This window comes from Cydia splendana, chromosome 3, assembly GCF_910591565.1.
Source record: "Cydia splendana chromosome 3, ilCydSple1.2, whole genome shotgun sequence".
NCBI classification, from domain to species: domain Eukaryota; kingdom Metazoa; phylum Arthropoda; class Insecta; order Lepidoptera; family Tortricidae; genus Cydia; species Cydia splendana.
In genome coordinates, this window is record NC_085962.1 from 24,056,363 (window position 1) to 24,077,362 (window position 21,000).

The 21,000-nt window shown below is 40.0% G+C and overlaps 1 protein-coding gene across 1 annotated transcript in view; it reads left to right on the top strand.

Annotated features, from left to right (window-relative positions):
• LOC134806750 (diacylglycerol kinase zeta-like) overlaps positions 1 to 19,468 on the top strand; it is an 89,683-nt gene extending 70,215 nt beyond the window's left edge. The window contains exons 2-4 of the mRNA XM_063780070.1: positions 18,769 to 18,910; positions 19,076 to 19,180; positions 19,346 to 19,468. Coding sequence (XP_063636140.1) covers positions 18,769 to 18,910; positions 19,076 to 19,180; positions 19,346 to 19,468 — 370 coding nt within the window. The remainder of the gene's footprint in view (positions 1 to 18,768; positions 18,911 to 19,075; positions 19,181 to 19,345) is intronic.
• The last annotated feature ends 1,532 nt before the right edge of the window (positions 19,469 to 21,000 follow it).

The following is a 21,000-nucleotide window of genomic DNA, read 5'->3' on the forward strand; positions in this document are numbered from 1 at the left end:
CGACGAGAGCTTATAAAGATGCAATCATTCATTTCCCTTTACAGCCTTTATGTATACAGGTTGTAAAATGTAAATTTTATTCCAAGAGATTTTCATTTAATAGGTCTCTCAAGCTCTCCTCAAATTTGATGTCTTTTGGTCTTCACCCACGGTTGCAGCTAAAGGTTTCAGTGTGATTAACAGGAACCCCTACAGTAAATATCATTGATTTGTTAGACAACTTTCACAAAAGCATATTTTCCGAGTAGCGAATTTTCACATCGCAAATTTCATTAATCGTCTTTTTTAATGCAGCGATTTTTCATGTAGCGTTTTTCAATGCTCGTATATTTTACCAGTTGATCATTATATCACAAGCAAATATTTCCAGTATCTATCTACCTAGGCTTTTCCCCCCAAAGTGTACTATTTTCACGAACGTCACACTAAACTAAATCAATAGGTAGGTTGGGTTCGTTAGGTAGCTTCAGATGCCCGAAGGGCAAACCGCCCAGAAATAGGAGCCCCGCGTAGCGGGGCTCCGTCTAGTTAAGTTGTAAAGGAAATATTTTTTGAAACGAAAGTTTCGTATACTCATACTAAAAAATTTAGCATGGCAATTAAAGTTTCGAAAAAAAAGGTACTGGAAATATTTGCTTGTCATATAATGATCAACTGGTAAAATATACGAGCATTGAAAAACGCTACATGAAAAATCGCTGTATTAAAAAAGACGATTACTGAAATTTGCGATCGTGATAAAATGCGATGTGAAAATTCGCTACTCGGAAAATATGCTTTTGTGAAAATTGTCTAACAAATCATATCATTCCATAGCGTGACGTGCGTTCGCGTTTGCGTAGGTATGTCTATTTTTGTATGGGATTTTGAACAGTTGCGAAAGTGCATACCTACTAGGTATTCATACAGCGAGTAATTGCACTTCCGCAGCTCGCTGTACAGTCGAGGACATTCCCGGTGAACCACACCAGAAAAATTTAACCTCGATCCTTACGAGCGAGCTAAACTTCGCCTCCCATAGAGATAACTAATTACGATGCATTTAGGATTCTTTATTTTAATAATGAAAAGGGTAAAAACAGGTAATGAGACAAACAATAGGTAGTAAGGAGAGTTTATTAGTTGTTATGGCGTACATTTACATTTATTATGGCGTAAGTACTTGATCTTAGAAAAACGGACATACTTAAATATAACTGATGTCATTTTACTCAAGCTAATGCACCACTTATTGTTAGGAGAGGAAAGGTAATCAGATTTAGCTTTATTAAAATGTGTTCTGATATTCAAATAAGAGACCCATAATTATGGGAGGATTGAGAGGTGTATAAAAGGTAAATGAGAGGATAATCAGGATAATCTCAGCATTAGTGCGAGGGTCAGGGGAGGCGGAACGCGGCGCGTGCTATTTCAAACCTGCCGGCTATCCATCACTTTTTCACAAAATCTGTTTTTTTTTTATTAGATCAGTCTAAACACAAGAATCGGGGTTAGATTATAATTCAAAGTACCTAGGTATTCAAACTTGCAATAATAAAGTAAAAATTAACTAACCATGGCCCGTTATACGCCATACATAATTAATACAGTAAAATTATACATTTTGCGTTTGCGTCAAATCCGGTAGTTCTGATTTTTTGCAGACTTGTTTATGATGTTGGCCCAATGAATAATCCAAGTTTGTGACCTCGAGCGCCGAACGCAACTTTGTCCAAAATGGAATAAACCGCAATTTTTTTTAGATTTGGGCGATTATAACCCTAAATTACTAGTTTTTGATAGTAACTTCCTAAGGCGTTTTTAAAGTAGACGAAATTTGCAACAATAAGACACTAGAATTGTCTATGTACATCTAATATTTTCCGAGATAAAGCCTTTCAAAATGTATAATGTTTTCGAACTTGTATTCGTAGGCTAAGTAAGTGCAGTGAGTATACACTTTTGTCTCAGGCGATGCCGTTTGGCACAATTGTTTCTAAGGTCAATCAAAGCTGATTTGGCCCGGTAGCCACAAGTCGATGCAACGGGGCAATGGGGGAAATAAAATTTCTGCAGCAACCGTTCCATAGGAACGGAATGGCAAGTCACTCAGCAAACGGAAGCAGTTTTATTTTATCGGTTTATGATGGCTAAAGGTCGAATAGGCAGGCAAGCAACAAATTGTATGTATTGACATCTATGTGAATGCGAACTTTAGAGAAATATCTCTATTTGTAAGTATATTAGAGGCTGGCAGATACTTTCGGGAAGTTGCTTCCGCTTCTATTGATGTACAAGTGATATGTACAAGTGTAGGTACATATAAATATATACAACTCTCTCCGAAACATATCGTGCGTGACTAAAATACTTGAGTGACGTTAGTAATGCCTAAGCTAAGCATAGGCGGGTAATAGGCATTAGAATTTTGTTAATGATAATAGGTCGTAATAACAACTGTCATTTAGACACTATTACAACATTATCGTGTCAAAGTTTAGAAATTAACTGAATAAATAATTACGCTACATAATTTATACCTTTTGTTGTTATATTTTTTTTATCTGTGTAAGAGCGATTTCACATTGTCCGATCCGATATCAGATGTCGGATGATCTTTGGAGAAGAACAGCTGCTATAAAATGCTCTATGGCATCAAGTCCTTTTCATTTTGCAGTTTTCTTTTGAACATCAAAAATGTAGGTAAGTATTTTAGAAAATACAAAAAGGCACATTTTTACTTTTTGCTTCTTCGTAGTCTGTCATGTCTGGTATTAGTTTCGTTGCTAGAAATTCTAAGATAAAGAAAATAGAGCGAGAACCTAAATACAAAACTTCTACTTGCTCTATTTTATTTTAATTACAATTCTTAGGAACAAAAACGAATACCAAATGTAGATTACAAATGTTCACGCCAAGTTTCATGTTGTTTCATCATATCGTTTCAAAACGAGAGGGTAACTTTGATTATACTTATAAGTAGGTACCTACTGTGTTCGTGACACTCATAAGTCCCGGAAAACTCTTTGTACGAGCCGGGGTCCAGACGCGGGGCCTACGGTTTGTAAATCACACGCCTTACGTTAGGCTACCAACGCTCTATGTTTCGTTTCGACCAATGATAGGTAAATGTAAACCTAATTAAATATTAAAATTAGTTTTGCTCTCGCAAATCAATCCCGGGTAGGAAATGCGTTTATTGACACGAGAATTTGTTTTAATGCTCGTGTGGAGTATGCAAATACTACAGTATATTTAACACAACATTGGGCCTACGTTAGTCTTCTTCTTCCTCGCGTTATCCCGGCATTTTGCCACGGCTCATGGGAGCCTGGGGTCCGCTTGACAACTAAACGACGACTGACGATTTGACGTAGGCACTAGTTTTTTACGAAAGCGACTGCCATCTGACCTTCCAGCCCAGAGGGTAAACTAGGCCTTATTGGGATTAGTCCGCCCATATAACCATTCCAGTCGCAGAATCACAAAGTGGTAACTAAATGTCAGATGTGTCGTAACAGAGTCCACGCAATGTGTCTAGAATTGTTTCGAAACAAAGTGTCGTCGCCGCGTCTACACTTTTCCGTAACAAGGTGTCGACACATTTGTGTGCACTTTGCGTGCGGTTTGCGACTAAATCTGACAGCAAATTTGTGACAGCTAATGTCAATATAAAATACCTCTTGAAAACCAAGGTTTGTCAAACTACTATTAGTGTCTCGTGTGCTCGTAATTCTTAGTAAGTCATCATGGGCAATGCAAATGATAATAATCGACCGAAACCAAATAAACACCCAACACCCGTCAACCTTTTACAGAAAAGTTTTTAAAGAAATTCAATAAGCTACTTAGGTCAGGCAACGAATGCTCCAAAAGTTGTAGAGGGAAATGCTCGGAACACAATTTTGACTCCGTAACTCGGTTTGACAAGTTAGGAGGTGCACATATCAAAAGTCCCCGGCCGTAGCCCTTGAGCGGGGGGGAGAGAGGGGGCTTTGAAGGTCCCATTTTCCGGTTTTTCGATTATATCTCGGAAACTATGCATCTCAGCGACATGGCCACTTATACAAAATGAAAGTTAATTTAATTTGTTACAAGTTTATTCCGTCAATTTTTTCGATATGTTGAATAGTTTTTGAGATATCCGCTCTTGAAAGTTTATTTAGGGCTCTCCATTTTATCTTGATATATCTATATCAGTGAAGGTGCTAGGCCGTGTTTGGTATCGTTTTCGTATAAATCTGGGGCGCTGAATCCATTTAAGATATCACATCGACACCATTCCACAAAATAAAAAAAAATCTTTTTAGAGTTCCGTACCTCAAAAGGAAAAAAACGGAACCCTTATAGGATCACTCGTGCGTCTGTATGTATGTCCGTCTGAATACACAAAATAGTTCTATACCTATAGATGACAGGAAAACCTATTAGAAATGTGCAGTCAAGCGCGAGTCGGACTTAATGTACGGAACCCTTAATACGCGAGTCCGACTCGCACTTGGCCGGTTTTTTTTAAACTCCTCTTGACGCTTAACCGCTGAACCGATTTCGTTGAAATTTGGTATAGAAATAGTTTGCGTCTCGGAACAGGACGTAGGATAGATCTTATAACCAAAATCATCTTTTGAAGGTGTGAAAAGTGGCGTGGAAATTTGTACGGAAAATCAATAACCGCTGAACCGATTTATATGAAATTTGGGATGGTCTACATCTTTGATTTAGTTAAAAATGATGAAAAAACATGACTTCAAACCTAAACTTAAACAGTATTAACTTCAAGAAGTCAATTCTGAATTCCCCCCTACACCTCATTTCACACCATTAAAGGATGATTTTTGAGATAACTTATTATATCCTGTCTCGGGACTCAAAATATATGTGTACCAAATTTAAATTAAAACTGTTCAGCAGTTTAAGTGTGAAGAGGAGTTTAAAAGAAAGTATTTTAATAATTTTATATGTTTTTACTTCCGAATGGTGTCAATGTGATACCTTAACTAAATTTGGTACTGCGAATTTATACGAAAACGATACCAAACATGGCCTCGTAGCTTTACTGTTGTAGAAGTCAAAATAAAATTGAGAGCCCTAAATTCTTATTACTTGGCCAAACTTGTGTAGAAGGAAAAGGTAAAATAAAAGTCTTCGGCAGGAATATAAGACACAAATATATTTTTTTTTGCGTTACTATTTCATTCATCAAATATAAACATACCTTGATGATACTATTCTAGTGAGATCCTCATAGATAAACAAAAACATTTACTTAAAAAATTACAAGGTCGAAATGTCACGGAACTTGTGAGAGTAATATGTGAAAAATAAAAACTTTTATGACAAAAAAAATCTGGACACAATTTAAGAATCACCCAATTGCGTCGAGGAATCATCTGTATTTTTGCTTGTTTCATTACCTCCTCGCTTCTTTTTTGTCCTTTGTATTCTGTAGCAATTTGTTAGATCTGAAAATAAAGATAACTTGCGTCGTCACGGATGTCGATTTATAGGTTTTAGGGAGTGCAGAATTCGAAAACGATGATCATTTTATAATCCAAGATCGCGGCTACGTATTTTTTCATAAAAGTCGTCATGAATATCGTTTTATAGGTTTTAGGAAGTGCCGATTTCGAAAATGATGACCAGTTTGGAATCCAAGATAACTGCCGTGCACTTTGTCATAAAAGTCGTCATGGATATCGTTTTAGAGGTTTTAGGGAGTGCAGAATTCGAAAATGATGACCATTTTGGATTCCAAGATGTCTGCCGTGCACTTTGTCATATAAGCCGTCATGGATGTTGATTTATAGGTGTTAGGAAGAGTAGAATTCGAAAATGATGACCATGACCAACGTGCACGGCAGACATCTTAGATTCTAAAACGGTCATAATTTTCGAATTCTCCACTCCCTAATACCTATAAATCGAGATCCATGACGACTTTTATGACAAAGTGTACGGTAGACATCTTGGTTTCCAAAATGGTCATCATTTTCGAATTCTGCACACCCAAAAACCTATACATATAGTAGTTCGCCCCGAACTGTGAACTCGCGGTTCGCCAAACAGATCAATTGAATGCAGTGCTACTTAGTCTGAGATGGGCATTTCGTAATTGATTCCTGATTCCACGATTACTTGAAATTACTTTGTAATCTGATTACCGATTCCTAGATTACTTTGTAATCTAACAATACCGAATTACTAAGTACAATTCCATTTGAGGAATCAGGAATCAATTTTTCGAATACTACAATTACTAGTAATATAAATCAATGTCGATTCTTTATTAGGTACAGGAATATATATTACTTGATTCCTTTCAGATTACATTGCGTACTACTACATAAGTACTATCAAAAGTACATTTCGATAGTAGATATAGATGTTGTTGACTTACTAGGATGCATCTACCGATACCTTATTTGAAACAGGTGTGCAGATTTCGAAATTGATGACCATGACCAATAAAACGACATCCATGACGACTTTTAACACAGTGCATGGCGTCCATCTTGGATTCCAAAATAGTTATTATTTTCGAAATCTGCGCTCCCTAAAACCTATAAAACGACAGCCATGACGACTTTTATGACATACTGCATGGCCGCCATTTTGGATTCCAAAATGGTCATCATTTTCGAAATCTGCGCCCCCTAAAACCTATAAAACGACACCCACGACGACTTTTATGACATAATGCATGGCAGCCATTTTGGAATCCAAAATGGTCATCATTTTCTAAATCTGCGCCCCCTAAAACCTATAAAACGACACCCATGACGACTTTAATGACATAGTGCATGGCCGCCATTTTGGAATCCAAAATGGTCATCATTTTCTAAATCTGCGCCCCCCAAAACCTATAAAACGACACCCATGACGACGTTTATGACCAAGTGCATGGCCGTCATTTTGGATTTCAAAATGGTCATCATTTTCTAAATCGGGGCCCCCTAAAACCTAAACAAAGACATCCATGACGACTTGACATAGTGCATGGCCGCCATCTTGGAATCCAAAATGGTCATCATTTTCGAAATCTGCGCCCCCTAAAACCTATAAAACGACATCCATGACGACTTTTATGACATAGTGCATGGCCGCCATCTTGGAATCCAAAATGGTCATCATTTTCGAAATCTGCGCCCCCTAAAACCTATAAAACGACACCCACGACGACTTTTATGACATAATGCATGGCCGCCATTTTAGAATCCAAAATGGTCATCATTTTCTAAATCTGCGCCCCCTAAAACCTATAAAACGACACCCATGACGACTTTAATGACATAGTGCATGGCCGCCATTTTGGAATCCAAAATGGTCATCATTTTCTAAATCTGCGCCCCCCAAAACCTATAAAATGACACCCATGACGACGTTTATGACCAAGTGCATGGCCGTCATTTTGGATTTCAAAATGGTCATCATTTTCTAAATCGGGGCCCCCTAAAACCTAAAAAAAGACATCCATGACGACTTGACATAGTGCATGGCCGCCATCTTGGAATCCAAAATGGTCATCATTTTCGAAATCTGCGCCCCCTAAAACCTATAAAACGACATCCATGACGACTTTTATGACATAGTGCATGGCCGCCATCTTGGAATCCAAAATGGTCATCATTTTCTAAATCTGCGCCCCCCAAAACCTATAAAACGACACCCATGACGACTTTTATGACTTAGTACATGGCCGCCATTTTGGATTACAAAATGGTCATCTTTTTCTAAATCGGGGCCCCCTAAAACGTATAAAACGACATCCATGACGACTTTTATGACACAGTGCATGGCCGCCATTTCGGATTCCAAAATGGTCATTATTTTTGGAATCGGCACTCCCTAAAACCTATAAATCGACACCCATCTCGACTTTTATGACAAAGTGTTTTGCTACCATCTGCATGCAAGACATTTCTATTATTTTTACGTACAAAAATGGCCCCCTGTCAACTTTCAATCGAGATTTAATCGATAATTTATTTCGATCTATGTCAGGTCGACTAAGCTAATCGCGATTAAAATTTGAGAATTAACTTTTTTTATTCCATTAATTAGTCGAATAAACAGTTAATTGATTAATGCCCATCTCTGACCACGGCATTTTTACACTTTGAGAATATCTGAAAACAAATCAACACAAGGAGCCATTTTGCAAATCCAGTAACATACCAGTAACTTTGTTATTACTTTTGACAGCGCGTGTCATGTGTCAACACAGAGTCGACACAAAGTCGAAACATTGCGACTACTTTGTGACTGCAATATTTCTCAGCCTTAAACCATATTTATACATCATAATTAACAAGCGTTACTTCTGTTATTTAAGTATAGTATACGCATCGAAGTACTAAAAATGCTTCAAATAATATAGTTGTGAACACAGGCACTGAGAAGTAAACAATTTCATTTCCGGCTAAACTAAAACAATGTGGTGGCGCGTTGATTATATTACACTTAGTTTATCAAATCACTCGAGCAGTTTAATTCCCCATAATAATTTAAGTCCTATTGTAATATAAATGCAAACAATATATAATTACGTCTTGTAATCCGTTTTAGAGATGGCGTATTAATGTCACTTATTTTTATTTAAGTATTTTTCCATCTGACAGTTTCCATTTGACAGGAACAAAATGAACGAATGAACGAATGATTTTGGCATAAAGTAGTCGCAAACTCGAAACAATGTGTGCACACGGCGACCACACTTTATGTCACTTTGTGTCATGTGTCGACCTTTCCCCATTTCTGGTAACTGTGTCGACACGGCGACGACTCTGCGACTGGAATTGTGACCGAAACAGACGCGGTGTCGACACAAGATGTGTCAACACCGCGTCGTAACGGCGACTGGAAATGGTTGTATGGGCGGTTTCCTCACGATGTTTTCCTTCACCGAAAAGCGACTGGTAAATAAATAAAATAAAATAAATAAAATAAAATAAAATAAAATAGCCTTTTATTTCGACCTTAAATTTTTTTTTTAAATGGTACAGTTTTGTCATGTTATTGAATATTTGTCAAATTTGTCATACTAGTCAAACATATTACACTATTATTATTATAATTTGATTTAGAATAAGGTTGGTTGTCATTTTTGTTAGAGTTGACATCGGTCGACTTGCCTCCCGGCATAGGCCTCCCCTAAGACCTTCCATTCCTCTCTGTTAGTTGCTCTTCTTGTCCATGTCCATGTTGGTCCAGCGATAGCTCTAATGTCGTCTTCCCATCTGCGGTAAGGTCTGCCTCTTTTCCTTTTCCCGTCTTTGGGGTACCAGGTTGTAACAATTTTTGACCATTTTTGTCCTGGCTCTCTAAGCATGTGTCCAGTCCATTTCCATTTTAGGCTATCTGTTACATAGGATACATCTCTTAATTTTGTGTTTTTTCTTATGGTGCTTAGTCTTATTTTGTCTTTCTTTTTGATGTTGAGAATACTTCTCTCTATGTTGTGTTGACATACTTCTAGGGATTTCCTATTTTTTTGTGTTAAGGCCCACGTTTGGCAACCATATGTCATGCTAGGGAGGATGCAAGAGTTGAACAATTTACTTTTGCATTTTAGTGGGATTTCCGGGTTCTTCATAACCTCTTTCCATGACCAGTATTTTTTCCATGCAATACACACTCTGTTTTCTGTTTCCTTGTCATTCTGGTGTTCTGGAGAAATTATCTGTCCTAAATATGTGTATTCATTTACATATTCTATTATGTTGTTGTTTATTGACATTTTAATTTTTTGTCCATTTGTCATAAGTTTAGTTTTTTCGGTGTTGATTTCCAGTCCCACTTTCCTGCTTTCATAAGACAGTTGGTGAAGCATTTCCTGCAAGTCATCTGTGTTTTCCGAGAGAAGTATGAGATCATCAGCAAATCGCAAGTGGTTCAGCAACCTTTCATCTATTTTTAAACCATATTCTTTCCAGTTCAGGTTTCTGAATACCTGTTCTAAAGTTGCTGAGAACAATTTAGGTGACAGTGGGTCTCCTTGTCTCACTCCTTTTTTCAGTTTGAATTCCTCGCCTACTGTTTCTAGTTTTATTTTAGCTGTTATGCATTTGTATATGTTGCTGATTATTCTTATATATTTGTTCTGGACGTTTTGCATTTTCAACGCTTCCCATATATAGCTGTGGAGTAGGGAGTCGAAGGCCTTGCTGTAATCTATAAAAGCTAGGTAGTATTTTTTACCATACTCATTGCTCTTTTCTATTATTTGTTTAATGGTATGAATATGGTCTATTGTTGCAAAGCCTTTTCTGAAACCCGCTTGCTCCTTGGGTTGGTTTTCATCTAACACTTTTTCTATGCGTTGTAGTATGATTTTGGAAAATATCTTGTATAGGTTTGACATGAGGCTGATGGGCCTATAATTGCCAACGTCGACTGGTAAATATCAAATGATATTTCGTATATAAATTCCGAAAAACTCATTGGTACGAGCCGGGGTTTGAACCCGCGATCTCCAGATTGCAAGTCGCACGCTCTTACCGCTAGGCCACCAGCGCTTCAATTGGGCCTATTATTACTATTAATGCTTGCTTTAAATTAATTATATTAGGTACGTGTTTTGTTGATTCATTCAACGTTACGTATCTTGTTAGTTTAAACAAGTAAGAGACTTTATCATTTTACTAAACCTGTTTAGCGAAATGATAAAGCTGGTTGACCTATTGAGTTCGTTTCGTCAATTTACTGTCGTGGTTAGGGATTTTGTCAAATTCCTAAACAAATCTAGTGAAATGAAAAAGCGTTTCGCGTTTATTTGCCGATTTTGTCTTTTCACTAGACAGAGTCAGTGATTTGCTCAAATGACTGAATTTCTCTAGGGAAATGATGATATGGATTCGCCATTTTAACATCCTGCGTGATTTGATCATATGCCTTAGAGATTTGATCAAATCTCTGTTTTGATCATTTCCCTGCGACATAAATACCTATTTCTTTTTAAATATTATGAAGCAACCACATTATAAGTGTAGAAACAGTAGGCTTTTAGGCTTGTTAAATTTGTTTCCAAATTCCACCAACAATCCAGATTTCATATTTTTTTAAATACAGTTTAATTATTAATTATTACACATAATTGACAGAATAAGCGGGAATACATATATTACATATCCAATGGATCATCTTTGCGGAAATTAAATACATAGGTATTAATATTACCTACTTAAAAAGTATTGCTTTGCTAATTTGCAAAATAATAACGTGCTAAATAGTCAATCAGTGTTAATACGATATACTTACTTACGTATTTTTGGCATGCGATTAATAATTTTTTTATTATTTATTATATTTATACGCCTATTTATTTTCGCGGTGGGAGGGTGGGAACATTAATTGCAACATAGCTATAGTTCGTTTTATTAGCATTAAAAAAGGTAACTATCTTGACATGTCTATTTATAGAAAAACGCTTTTTTGTAATCAGTAATTACTACTTATGAAAGCAAAATTATATAAATGATCGTAAATGATATATGATTTATAATTGTTACATATTTGCCGTGACTTAATTTTGGTGTCAAAATTGCAATTCATATTTTTTAGGCTACCGTATTATGATCTAAAAAACAGTACGATTTTTCATAAAATACTGCTGGCCAAACACACAGCACCTTTAAGGACCCCTAGCATTTCATCATCATCATCATATCAGCCAGAGGACGTCCACTGCTGGACATAGGCCTCCCCCAAAGAGTGCCACAATGACCGGTCTTGCGCCACCCGCATCCAGCGGACTCCCGCAACCTTTACCAGGTCGTCAGTCCACCTTGTGGGGGGTCTACCCACGTTGCGCCTTCCGGTACGTGGTCGCCACTCGAGAACCTTTCCGCCCCAACGGCCATCGGTTCTACGGGCAATGTGCCCCGCCCACTGCCACTTAAGTTTAGCGATTCGGAGGGCTACGAGTATATCGGTTACTTTGGTTCTGCTGCGGATGGCCTCATTTCTGATGCGATCACGCAGAGAGACTCCAAGCATAGCCCTCACCATTGCCCTTTGGGTGACTTTGAGCCTTCTTATGAGGTACACAGTAAGCGGCCACGTTTCAGTTCCATATGTCATTACTGGCAACACACACTGGTCGAAGACTTTCGTCTTGAGACACTGCGGAATATTGGACAAAAAGATGTGCCGTAGCTTCCCAAACGCTGCCCAACCGAGTCGGATTCGTCGATTAACCTCTTTCTCGAAGTTGGACCTACCTAACTGGACAGTCTGTCCTAGGTATATATAATCGTCTACAACTTCAAGTGTAAAGTCTCCGATTGTAACAGGAGTTGGTTCTACACGGGCATTTGACATGATCTTCGTCTTGTCCATGTTCATCCTCAGACCAACTCGCTCGGAAGCTTTACTGAGGTCATCGAGCATCATACTCAAATCTTCCGTAGTCTCAGCCAAGATTACTATATCGTCCGCAAACCGAAGGTGAGTGATGTACTCGCCGTTTATGTTGATGCCAAGCCTTCTTCAGTCCAAAGTCTTGAAAACATCCTCCAATGCAGCGGTAAACAGTTTAGGAGAAATAACATCCCCTTGCCTGACTTCCCGCTGCAACGGAATAGGTTTCGAGTTCCGGTCCTGGAGTCGGACTGACATAGTGGCGTTCTCGTACAAACACTTCAGCACTTCGATATAACGGTAATCCACTTGCTGGCACCTCTGGAGAGATTGTAGTACAGCCCAGGTTTCGATCGAATCGAAGGCTTTCTCGTAGTCCACAAACGCTAAGCAGAGAGGCAGGTTATACTCCTCAGTCTTCTGTATTACCTGACGGAGCGTATGGATGTGGTCTACGGTACTAAAGCCTCTTCGGAAACCGGCTTGCTCAGGAGGCTGGAAGTCATCTAGCCTCTTGGTTTTTGAATTAAATATTTATTCAACGGTCAATCTTACGAGCCACGACATCCATGCGAGCCAAGAAAGTGCTGGCAGTTAGTGCATTTTGTGTCGCAAGTGTAAATGTGCTGTGCACATGACTTACCTTTAAAACTACTCTGTATGGCTAACAAGGTAGTGGCCATATAAGGACCACGTAGCACCATTGGTAACGAGCAGTGGGCATATAAAAACCACCGGGTTTTTTCTATTGATTTAGGGGTAATAAAAAAAATCAAGAAATTACTTTTCTTTTTAAGCTATTACCTACCCGAATCAGTAATCAACAGTAAAAAATGCGTCAGGCCTGTTTAAGGGTTAACGTGACTCAAAATGTTCGCATGTTATGCCGAATATTCGGCGCTTCGGCCGAGAAGGGGCCGAATATTCGATATTAGGCCAAAACCACAATTCGGGGCATCTCTACTAAAAGGTATGTTTTAGATCCAAGATCCAAATACTTGTTTCCAAACTATTATTACAAAAGGTCTCTTTTATAGGAAATACCTACCATATACAAATAAAATAAATTAATTGAAGCCGTACGGTTAATCTTAAAAGGTATTGATCGTGAAGCAGGAAGCAAATAACTATTGTGACGTATTATTCTCGTTTCCACTTCAGCAGTTGTCAGTGCGCGACGTTAGCCATGCCCCACTGCACTTACCGTGCAAGTGCGACAAGTTTTGTTCAGTAAAAAAGGGAAATATATCAAATAGCACACGGTTAAGTGTTAATTCTACACCCATACGCATCAAGACTAGACACACTAGTCAGTAACGATACACATATTGAAAAGAATCTCTTTAATAGCAATATATTCTATATAAAATTATCATAAATCAATGGAAATTATATTTTTATCATATTTTTAAATTAATTTAAATTGTATTTTTAATGCCTAACTAATTACATTTGTATATTAAATGTTATTATGTATAGGTACTTTAGTTCTTAGCTCTTAAGTGTATTGCAATACCCTCACAGGGTTGTGTTGAGACATGTAATAATTTACACATAAGACCTTTTGTACAACACACTAAGCAAGGAGTAAATGAAATGAAATGAAAGAATAACATGTACCTCATGCTGTTTACATTACATGATTTAGTAATCGACTTTCGTGCACAATTGTTACAGGTACCTAATACCTACTTTACAAGTATGCCACCTGTATTTGAGATTCACTCATTGATTACTAGGTAAATAGGTAAAAAAAAACTATGTAGATTTATTATATGTTATTGTGAGATAACTATAAAATGAACTTTCCACCATTAAACGTAATATACGATACCCACTATTTAGTGCATAAATGCTCATTTCACGTAAGTAATTTACATATTCACAGCAAGCAAGCAAGCGTAAGCAAAATGCATAATTGAATATTCCCAGAAAGCAACTTCGTACCAACATGGCAACATGCTAAAATCTACAGGAATATTCCGTTCATTTGAAAGGGCGTTAGGTACTCGTATCGATGTTTTCACTAGAATTTAGCCCCGGGCGCTTTGACTGACATCGCTGTGTCGAAATTACTTAGTTTCATTTCATAAAGAGTCCGCAACTCGGTTCTTCATATAAACGTAGGTAGTTACGCTCTAGATTACTCTTAAGCTTTGTACTTACCTACAATAGGATAGTATATCTAGCTACCTATATCAGTAATAAGAATAAGTATATGTAGCTTCAGATACCATAGTTAAAAAATACAGCGAAAGGAAGTTTTTTTATACAAAACTTGTCTTTCGTTTGTTTTATAAGCTGGAGCTATATCAACTAATTGAGAAATAGATATACCTCTGTGTGTCATTGTATGTACAAAGTTTCATTACACTCCAACACGTAGTTTTAAAATGAGAACGAAACTCCGTTTGTATGGGAAGGTGAAATTCGGCCGAGCTTGCTGCGGACTCTTAATACTCGGAATAGAGCAACAGTAGCGAGAATTCGAAAGAGGGCTTTGTAATTTTATAAACTTTAATGAGTTATATTTTAACCCTATTACATTTTAGTTTAATGAGCCGTGTGACGCAGCAAATTGAGAAACATTTTGTTGGATAATCTACTGTAGGTACCCCGTAAACGAATTCATGGAATTGAAATTGTAACGATATATGTAAGTAATTCAATTTATTATTCTCTCCCAGGTATGTCTCCCAGGCTTCCTATTAGGCTGTCCAGCCTAATAGGAATAGTTTATAAAATATCTAACGCTATACTGTCAGGCCTATTCGGATTTCGAGATAATCACAAGATCTTGAGACGATTTAGAGATCAACTAGATCTACATTAGATATCGACTAGATGTGACTTGGATATCCAAGTCATAAGTTCATAACTTGTCGAAATCGTTCAAGAGGACCTCCAGAATCGCGGAAATGTCAAATTTGACATATCCATATATCTTACAAATATCTTTAAATTATCCGTAACGTAACTTGTTGAAGTCTAGTAGAAATCTAATTCATTTTCCGAATCGAGCCGTGAGTCCTACAGTGCTACGCCGTATCGTCACGTAGCGCATATCTATATACTATATACTTATCCATATCCATAAGTTCCATAACTTATATTACAGTAGGTAGCTAGTAGGTACTCTGTGAAGATGAATAAACTTCCTGCACACACGACTTATTGGTCAAATAAAAATTTGGCAAATGATAGATACATCGAACAACATTTTTTGAAATTGCGATGGGATACCCTTGCGGCGGCAGATTACAAAAATTGTTTTTAAAAATAAGCACTGTAAGGAACTTTAGGTAATGTCCACTTAATAGGTAGGTATAATATCAAAATAAGTTTTTGGTAAAACTCATTTGGACCCATACGGCCTGATTCGATTCGATTTGGTCGTATCTAGACGTAATATTTGACGTAGGTATCTTAAAGTTCGATTCGAGCCGACACACAGACAGACAACGGGACAGGTGAAACTAAATAAAAGCTTGTAATAAGATGCCGCTCCAGCGAGCAAGCCGGTTTTGTTTATTTTTACAGATGTCTATTGAAAAAGATGTGAACTTCTTAGAAGGAAAACAACCTTTGATAGAATAAACTATAAAGGGTTTTATTTCTTTGAGATACCTATCCCAAAGGAAGCAGAAATCTCACATTTCACTGTTCATCTGAGCCGGGTATCGGTGTGGAACAAAGGATAACTAGAAAAGTCCATAAACACTTACGCGGCAGCACCGGTAAACAATGTAAACACCCCGTATTGTTAGAAATAACATACGAATTGCCCATTTTACTGTGCTGTTAACGATTTCATTCAAAATTATTGGATCTGTGTGGAATAGTCACGGTCATGGGTTAAGTTCTATCATTATAAATTGTTTAGGAAGCCTATGTGAGGAGTATCAAAAGTACAAAATAATTTCGGTAAACTTTATCTTACTTTGATCAAGAGCGGCTTCGGTACTGTTAGAAATACAATCTGATATTAAGCAAATTTTACGGTTTAACTCACGTAGATATCTTTAGTCACTCGCGCGACGTGTTTCGGAGAGCCTTAGGTCTCTATTTTCATACATTATTTAACAGTGCATGAGCAGCGGGCACAATGCCCGCGCGTCGCTCACTGTCGCGCGATGATATAATTAATAATAATATTAATAACGACCTGATAATAAATAATTTAGTGGTCACTACCCCTGTCTATGAAGCTGATGGTCCCGGGTTCAAATTCTGGTAAGGGCATTTGTTTGTGTTATGAGCACGAAGTATAGTTTGTTCTTGACTTCTTGAGTGGGTGTTTTCTAAGTATTTAAGTGTTATGTAGGTAAGTACATATATAATTATATATATATATATATATATATATATATATATATATATATATATATATATATATATATATATATATATATTATTATGTATATATTATCGTTGTCTATATACCCAAAAGAAAGATCATAAGAGAGAAAGTGATTCAAAATAATTTGAAAAAAGCACGAAGTATAGTTTGTTCTTGAGTGTGAGTGTTTCGTAAATTCTATTATAGTGTATTGCTAGTTTGTAAGCATTTTGGTGTAATAGTTGAGTGTGCTCAGAGCATAAAAAGGTCAACCGCGGCGTTGCATGAACAAGAGATTTCCTTTGGCAGGATTGGTCCTTAGGACCCAAGGATCGATTTAAGAAGTGGAGCCACCCGGATTTTTGATGCAGGGGGGGGGGGGGGTGTTTAAAGCGTCGGCGACGTCTGATGTTAATAATTGTTTGAGTTTAGGTTCTATGTCAAGTTTAGTATCATTTTCAAGTAAATCAAAGATGTAGGACATAGATTTCATCTAAATCGGTTCAGCCGTTATTGATTCCCCATACAATCTTACACCTTCCTTTTCACTTTTAAGAGATTTTTTTTGAATAAAAACTATCCTATGTTCTTCCCCGGGACTCAAAATATCTCTACAAATACCAAATTTTATCCAAATCGGTTCAGCGGTTATTGAATCCCCATACAAATTTCCACCTCCCTTTTCACACCCTTAAAGGATGATTTTTGAGATTTAAAGTAGGCTATGTTATTCTCTGGAACTCAAACTATCTCTGTACCAAATTTTAACTAAATTGGTTTAGCGGTTTAAGCGTGAAGAGGAATTAAAAAAAAGTATTATTTTCATATTTTATGTGTTTTTACTTCGGAATGGTGTCATTATGATATCAGAAATGAATTCGGCATCCCCGATTTATACGAAAACGATACCAAACTTGGCCTAGTAGCTTAAATGATATAGATATCAAGATCCAGTTGAGAGCCCCCCCCCTAAAAATTTACATCAAAAATCTCGGTGGCTCCACTTCTTAAATCCATCCTTAGGTCCTAAGGACCAATCCTGCCAAAGGAAATCTCTTGTTCACGCAACGCCGTATTTTAGGCCCAGCACCATCCGCTATAACTGTTATGCTTATAAATGTCGAATAAATAAACAATTATCTAAATATAAATATATATAATTACATATATATGTTAGGGCTCGGCTTCCTTTTGAGCGCTAATCGTGGTAACTCGTAGTAGGAAGGCTGAGGTCTTCGTTGTAGAAAAGAAACTTCGTTGTAAAATACTCATATTTATCGTTTATTTATAACTTTACACAGCACACTTTTTAAACTATCAGCACTGTAGCTATTTACAGTAATATTAGTAGCACCATCGTACAATAAATGACAATAATACACTTTTAGGACACTTTTTGTCAGCATAGGCTGTTAAGGTCTTACTCCTAAGGTTGCTCAGATAATAATGGTCGCTTTAATGAGGTGCAAGGCCTTTCATTAGACCATCGCCCCTCCAATCTCGACCACTTCCACCTGTTCGTCAGGTGAGGTGGGCTGACCGGTAGTGACGTCACAATTGTTTAATTATTTTAACTAAAGTAAAATTGGGAAGTTCAATCACCTTACTTTTTATAAATGAACACAAGTAAATAAGAATGCGGTATTATTACTCTTATTTTTGGAAAGCCGCTAACATATATACATATATATATATATATATATATATATATATATATATATATATGTATATATATATATATATATATATATATATATATATTTATATATATATATATATATATATATATTATGTATATATTATCGTTGTCTATATACCCAAAGGAAAGATCATAAAGGGGCCCACTGATTAACAGTGCGCCGGACGGTATCGGCCTGTCAGTTAGAACAAAATTTTGACAGTTCCGAACAACTGACAGGCCGATACCGTCCGGCGGATATTGAGGAATACGACGCAAGGAGGAGGATATATCCAACGACACAAGCCTTAATATTGAGCTTGTATAATAATGTCTATATAATATTTATTGTTAAAAATGTTAAAATACCTACCTAAAGTAACATTGATAATGTATGTACTATAATTGTCCACAGACGCACGGGCGAAGAAGCCGGCGGAGCGCGAGTGCTGCGCACGACGCCCGACTGGGGCGAGGGCGCCGTGAGCGGGGAACACCTGTGGATGGCCTCCACCGTCTCAGGGGAAAGCTGCTACCTCGGCGAAGCGGAATGCCAGGTGAGGCACACTTTCTAAGAACGCACAAGTAGCGCTCGACGCCTGACGGCAGCGAGGGCGCCGTGAGCGGGGAACACCTGTGGATGGCCACAGGGGTCTCAGACGAAAGGTGCTACCTCGGCGAAGCGGAATGCCAGGTGAGACTCACTTCCTAAGCGCCAGTAGCGCTCGACGCTGGACTGGGACGAGGACGCCGTGAGCGGGGAACACTTGTGGATGGCCTCCACCGTCTCAGGGGAAAGCTGCTACCTCGGCGAAGCGGAATGCCAGGTGAGGCACACTTTCTAAGAACGCACAAGTAGCGCTCGACGCCTGACGGCAGCGAGGGCGCCGTGAGCGGGGAACACCTGTGGATGGCCACAGGGGTCTCAGACGAAAGGTGCTACCTCGGCGAAGCGGAATGCCAGGTGAGACACACTTCCTAAGCGCCAGTAGCGCTCGACGCTGGACTGGGGCGAGGGCGCCGTGAGCGGGGAATACCTGTGGATGGCCTCCACCGTCTCAGGGAAAAGCTGCTACCTCGGCGAAGCGGAATGCCAGGTGAGGCACACTTTCTAAGAACGCACAAGTAGCACTCGACGCCTGACGGCAGCGAGGGCGCCGTGAGCGGGGAACACCTGTGGATGGCCTCCACCGTCTCAGGGGAAAGCTGCTACCTCGGCGAAGCGGAATGCCAGGTGAGACACACTTCCTAAGCGCCAGTAGCGCTCGACGCTGGACTGGGGCGAGGGCGCCGTGAGCGGGAAACACCTGTGGATGGCCTCCACCGTCTCAGGGAAAGCTGCTACCTCGGCGAAGCGGAATGCCAGGTGAGGCACACTTTCTAAGAACGCACAAGTAGCGCTCGACGCCTGACGGCAGCGAGGGCGCCGTAAAGCGGGGAACACCTGTGGATGGCCACAGGGGTCTCAGACGAAAGGTGCTACCTCGGCGAAGCGGAATGCCAGGTGAGACACACTTCCTAAGCGCCAGTAGCGCTCGACGCTGGACTGGGGCGAGGGCGCCGTGAGCGGGGAACACCTGTGGATGGCCTCCACCGTCTCAGGGGAAAGCTGCTTCCTCGGCGAAGCGGAATGCCAGGTGAGGCACACTTCCTAAGCGCTAGTAGCGCTCGACGCTGGACTGGGGCGAGAGCGCCGTGAGCGGGGAACACCTGTGGATGGCCTCCACCGTCTCAGGGGAAAGCTGCTACCTCGGCGAAGCGGAATGCCAGGTGAGGCACACTTCCTAAGCGCCAGCAGCGCTCGACGCTGGACTGGGGCGAGGGCGCCGTGAGCGGGGAACACCTGTGGATGGCCTCCACCGTCTCAGGGGAAAGCTGCTACCTCGGCGAAGCGGAATGCCAGGTGAGGCACACTTCCTAAGCGCCAGCAGCGCTCGACGCTGGACTGGGGCGAGGGCGCCGTGAGCGGGGAACACCTATGGATGGCCTCCACCGTCTCAGGGGAAAGCTGCTACCTCGGCGAAGCGGAATGCCAGGTGAGGCACACTTTCTAAGAACGCACAAGTAGCGCTCGACGCCTGACGGCAGCGAGGGCGCCGTGAGCGGGGAACACCTGTGGATGGCCACAGGGGTCTCAGACGAAAGGTGCTACCTCGGCGAAGCGGAATGCCAGGTGAGACACACTTCCTAAGCGCCAGTAGCGCTCGACGCTGGACTGGGGCGAGGGCGCCGTGAGCGGGGAACACCTGTGGATGGCCTCCACCGTCTCAGGGGAAAGCTGCTTCCTCGGCGAAGCGGAATGCCAGGTGAGGCACACTTCCTAAGCGCTAGTAGCGCTCGACGCTGGACTGGGGCGAGAGCGCCGTGAGCGGGGAACACCTGTGGATGGCCTCCACCGTCTCAGGGGAAAGCTGCTACCTCGGCGAAGCGGAATGCCAGGTGAGGCACACTTCCTAAGCGCCAGCAGCGCTCGACGCTGGACTGGGGCGAGGGCGCCGTGAGCGGGGAACACCTATGGATGGCCTCCACCGTCTCAGGGGAAAGCTGCTACCTCGGCGAAGCGGAATGCCAGGTGAGGCACACTTTCTAAGAACGCACAAGTAGCGCTCGACGCCTGACGGCAGCGAGGGCGCCGTGAGCGGGGAAC